This window comes from Mesitornis unicolor, unplaced genomic scaffold (assembly GCF_000695765.1).
Source record: "Mesitornis unicolor isolate BGI_N332 unplaced genomic scaffold, ASM69576v1 scaffold5427, whole genome shotgun sequence".
Lineage (NCBI taxonomy): Eukaryota > Metazoa > Chordata > Aves > Mesitornithiformes > Mesitornithidae > Mesitornis > Mesitornis unicolor.
In genome coordinates, this window is record NW_010196971.1 from 22,197 (window position 1) to 27,374 (window position 5,178).

At 44.0% G+C, this 5,178-nt stretch overlaps 1 protein-coding gene across 1 annotated transcript in view; it reads left to right on the forward strand.

Moving 5' to 3' along the window:
* The window catches only part of MARCH3 (membrane-associated ring finger (C3HC4) 3, E3 ubiquitin protein ligase), a 42,660-nt gene that overhangs the window by 21,425 nt on the left and 16,057 nt on the right, over window positions 1-5,178 (forward strand). The window contains 2 exon segments of the mRNA XM_010188645.1: window positions 1,111-1,180; window positions 1,961-2,226. Coding sequence (XP_010186947.1) covers window positions 1,111-1,180; window positions 1,961-2,226 — 336 coding nt within the window.

Here is a 5,178-nt window from a genome sequence, read left to right on the forward strand (position 1 = left end):
CTGGAGTCCACCCTCCCCGGCTCCCACCCGCAGGTCCCGCGAGAGCCTGAGGGGAAAAGTTGGTGGCGTGCTTCAGGAAGGTTTATCACGGTGCACCTGTAATTAAACCCTCAGTCTAACTTTATCATGATTATCCTACATATGTAATTAAGCCCTCACCGTTATACCCCGTGAAGGAGGGGAAAGCAAGCTGTTGGTGATCCTGCTGCTGAAGTACACTAGCTGTAATAATCTGTCCTGATACCTGATGGGAGGCTTTGGCGGATGCTGGCTGGCAGGGTATGCTGTGTTTAGCCTGCATGCTGCCACCAACACTTCTGCAGCATGTTTTCTTCACACCTCCCAAGCCAGCACACTGGGTGGCCAGAGAAGCTATTTCTAGCAAAGGTGCACACACAAGTGTTCAGCCTTCGTCCAGGTAATTGGGAGTGACTCTTCCTGCTGTCGGTTTAGAATGGCAGATTAGTGGTGAAATATATATTTAAACTATATCCTTTGAAACACTAGCCTGCTTCGGGTTAGCTTTGTTTTCATTAGAAGCAAGAAAGAGGATGGTTAAGGGTTTGGCCATACCCAGACTTGATCCTTGGGTCAGAATTAACTTCTACTTCACTAAGTGTAAGGCTGGAAAGACTGCACGGGTCTTGAAGTAGCAGTAGATTTTCACACAACAGCAAGCATAATCCAATCCACTGCACTCGTGTGAAGAGCAAAATTATGAACTGCTTCTGCATGTGTGGTATGACAGCCTGAAAAGGCCTTTTCCCCTTTACTTGTAGCATCTTTTAAAAATCTGTGCATTTTGCACAGCTCACATAGGTGTGGAATGCATTAAGCAGAACTTGATACTGTTTTACCAGGCAGATTGAAAGGAGTGGGCTGGCTTCTTTACACTTTCCTGCAGTTACACTTGAGTGAGTTTTACCTGGGGCAGCCTGCAAAGAGCCAGAAGAGGGACAGAGGGAACAGCTGTGTGCCACCGTATGCTATCCACTAATGAGGTTTTGTCAGTGACAGTGACAAAACCCACTTTGCTGAAGAGATCACCTGAGGTGGCCTATGTCGTACGGAGAGTTTTTGTTCCCAAGACCTCAGCCAAGAAATTGACCTTCTTTGCCTCAGCAGTCAGGGGGGCTGAGTTGAAGCTGCAGTGAAGTGGATCCACAGTTCAGCAGCACTGGTGCTCAGCAGCATGCTCCTGCTTTCCTCTCACTGCACCAAGCCTGAGCACCTCGGCAAGCTACACTACTGCCTTGCACTTTCCCAAAAGGTTCCTCTGTAAAACAGAGAATCTCAGTAGTTAAAATCACACTCTTTAGGTTTTCACTGGCAGGTGGAGTCCCCTTTGTGTATTAGCACCCTGCCACCAGGAAGGTGGGTGCTTTAGGGGAGGCAGTGTAGAAGAAGTAGCCACAGGCAGCAATGCAGGAGGGATGTGTTTGGCACAGTCCTCCTTTCCAGTGCTGTTAATATCACTCCTTGAGCTGCTCATGGGGTGTTTTCCCAAAGAGTGGGAAGCCTTCCCTAGGGAAAGGAGGTTCCTGCCTGCACATGCCTGCCTGAAGCTGTGGTCCTGCCTTCGCACTGCTACAGGGCAAGGTGCTATTGTTTCGAGTCCAGTAGTCCTTTGCTGCTGATCACTGAAAGCAGTTAATGCTGCACGTCAGAGGGTCATCACTAGCATAAGAGATGCCCAGCTGAGGCAGGTTTAAAACCTGCATTTACAGGTTTCTTGAAGTGGCTGCTCTGCTGCACTGTGAAGAGAAATACAAAGATACAGAAGCATTTAGTTGTCTGTCTCTCGACCACTCTGATGTGTTTCTCACTCTCTGCTTTTCCCGTCCCTATTTTAAACAGCAATACCAAAGTGCCTGCAGCCATCAGCCCAGCAGCTTAGTATACTAACTACAGAGCAAAGTACACAAGCTGCACACTTCCCATGTTAAGTTGTGACATACAGAGAGAGAGGTCAGATCACAGCCCTGCATACTGACTAGCAATTTTCTCGTCTCTTCCAGCAGCCCCTTCAATGACCGGCCGATGTGCAGGATCTGCCACGAGGGCAGCAGTCAGGAAGACCTGCTTTCCCCCTGCGAATGTACGGGGACCCTGGGGACTATTCACCGCAGCTGCCTGGAGCACTGGCTGTCATCCTCAAACACCAGCTACTGTGAACTCTGCCACTTCAGGTTTGCGGTGGACCACAAACCCAGGCCATTGGTGGAGGTCAGTACCTGGGGCACATCCCCGAAAGCTTAGCTTTAATGAGCAAATAATTATTGTTTTTATATAGGCATCACAAAGCCTTTGCAGCTCCACCAAAGCCAAAGCAAGCTGTGAATTTGGGGCTTGGCAAGATGAGGGCAGGAGCTCAGGGAAAGGGCAGGAATAACAAAACCCGTATTTTGAATCCAAACAAGTGAGGAGAATGGGGTTGATGGGTTTGCTTCACTGTAAACACGAGTGAAGATTTGGTGAACAACACGCAGTGAATTTCTAGTACACCAGCCAGCTTGGTAAAGGATGGAAGAAAGGTAAGTAACAGTTTCTGTGGAATGAGACAAGTGTCAATATTCAACATATTAAATACAGATGAATATTTTTTCCCTCGTTTTTGAGAGAGAGGTACCAAACCAAGGAGCCTTAGAAAACTAGTTTCCATGTCAAGCCCACAAGAAGGAATTGTTCTTGCTCAGTGTCTGACATGTTTGTGAGTGACCTATTAGCCTCCTCTTGTCTGTGTACCAGACTCAACAGTGAATCGGACAATTGTTTCTGCCTTATCAATTAAAATTTGAGTTTTGTTAACTGTAGATGCTTTCGTGGCTGCATGAAGTTTGCCAATGGTGTTTTTTTTCATCCTCAGGAAAATAAAAAAACAAAACAAAACATAAAAACAGGAAAAAAGCCAAGATCACTGTCTTCACTGTTAATGATCTTTCTCCTCCCCTATTTTAATTTGGAAAAAAAGTAAAAATTAACATTTGTGTTGCAATTAATAGTGAATTACAAACAGTAATATTGTACAAAAGTAATGAGAAGCATCTTACTGTACCAGTTGGTGACACATTTGTTTACATGCTAAGCTTAAATTCAGGACAGCATGTCCTTCCTGTACATCTTCATTGTTCCTGTAAACTATAGCAGAACTTGTCAAAGGGGATTCGGTATGAAATCAAGGGTGAGGGGGTCATCTTGTTTTTGCTCTCATTCGCAGATGAAAGGATACGATAAAACAGACTGCTGGGAAGTGGGTCAGGGGCCCATGCAGAGAGGGGGTGAGCAGTTCTCATTGAAAACCATGAAAATAGCTTTACTCTGGATTGAGATAGGCATGCACATTTGGTGTCTAAGCCTAAGGATATCTTCATTCTTCCTTAGGATCAGCAAAGAGATACATGACATGGTATTTAGTAGAAGACCTGTAGCATTTTCAAGCCTTAACCAAAGCAAGCCAAGGCCGTCTGTGTCTGACTGCCCCTGGCTTGTTTGGTGCTTCTAGCAAGACTCCAGGCACTCACAAGAATCTGGTCCCAGTTTGACAAATGCTGCTTCTGAGTGTTCTCAGGCTGTCAGCAACTGAGCTGCAAAATCTCTCTGAGCCTTCTCCAGTGGAGATGATACCCTCTTCTGGCCAGCTGCTCTGAACCTGTGCCAAGCAGTTTTTGGTTGCAGGTTTGGCGCAAGAACTGCATTTGCCATCTGAAAAGAAAGATAAGCAGTGCTGAAGCAGTGCAAAGTAAACAGTTTGATTGTAGAGTCCAGCTTCCTCAAGCTGTTTATTTGCAACAGCTGCTCATGAGGCTTGTTTTGCACGAATGGGATGTGACATTGTTCAAAGTTAATGATGATTGAAGACACTGAAAGCGAAGCTAACCCTGCCCAGCCTGGGGGAGTCTGGTTTCTTTATCAGTCCCTGATGAAGTGAGGCTTCTTTTTGGCAAAAGCAGTATTAAATAATAGCAAAAACAACAACAACAATAATAATGAAAAAGCTGTCTTTTGTGTCTCAGCTAAGGACAAAAGAGAACCAGGTGCAAAAACATTTCTGAAACATAGTACACATTGCTAATTGTGTTTTTCTCTTTACTACATCATCTTTTCTTGCTTCTCAACTACAATACCCACAGTATTTTAGTGCAGTAGTCAACGATTGTGTGCAGTTGCAGAAAAAGTCATTAGAAAAAGGGCAACTAACACTTTTGGAGTCCTTTGTGATCTTACACAAGGAGTATGTTTTCAGCTTGTAAGCTGTAAACCTGACAGCAGCAGAGGCAAAGATTAATTGAGTTGTATGCAAGGGGACAAATTAAACAGAAAGATATTAAACTTATTGATATCTGTATAATTCAGTATAACTTAAGTTTGTCCTTGAAGTTTGTATCTATTTAATACACAGTGCTTTGAAATCCAAAAAACCTCCCCATGCAAACAATTACAGCAAATCTGAAAGTTTCCAAAGCATGGCTACATCAGATGTAAGTCTCCATATTCTCCTGTCTTCTGTGTCCTGAAAGTGCTGTCCTGTCTGTCTCCCTGTATTACCTGAAGTATAAGGGCATGGAGGGAGGTGTATCAGGTACAGTAGGACCACCTTTCACAAAAACCTGCTCTAATATTTGGACAGGTGACAAGCCAGAGTGGCTGTGGGTGTGGATGCTTATTAAGATAATTAGTTCTCCAAAGATTCCTCTGAACCAGATAATGGAAATGGTGAATAGTTCTTTCAGTGGAGGAGAATGATGAGTTTACCAATGCATTTTAGGAGGTCAAGAGGGACTGTTGTACTTGTAAAGTCATTTGAAGAGCATTTTCTGTAGAAGCGTATCCAGTAACTCCTTGGCAGGCCCTATCTCATGCAGAGAATATATCCCATCCATTGGTCAGTGACAGGTAGTATAAAAATGCTTGAAGCAATCAATCATTGTATTCATCTTTTCTCCTAGAGATTTTCCACCAGGAAAAAAAATGGTATTTCTGACTCCTCAAAGACATATTATTTGCTTTCTTAAAGGGAAAAAAAAAAAAAGGAGACAACATGGTATTATGTTTTCTCCTCGTTCCTTCACTGGATTGATCACTGCTTCTTAGCGGCTTAGCTATGGGTGTGAAGGAAGTCTCAACAGAAACAAACTGAGATACTTCACTTGCTTTATCTAGAAATGCCATATGTGACTT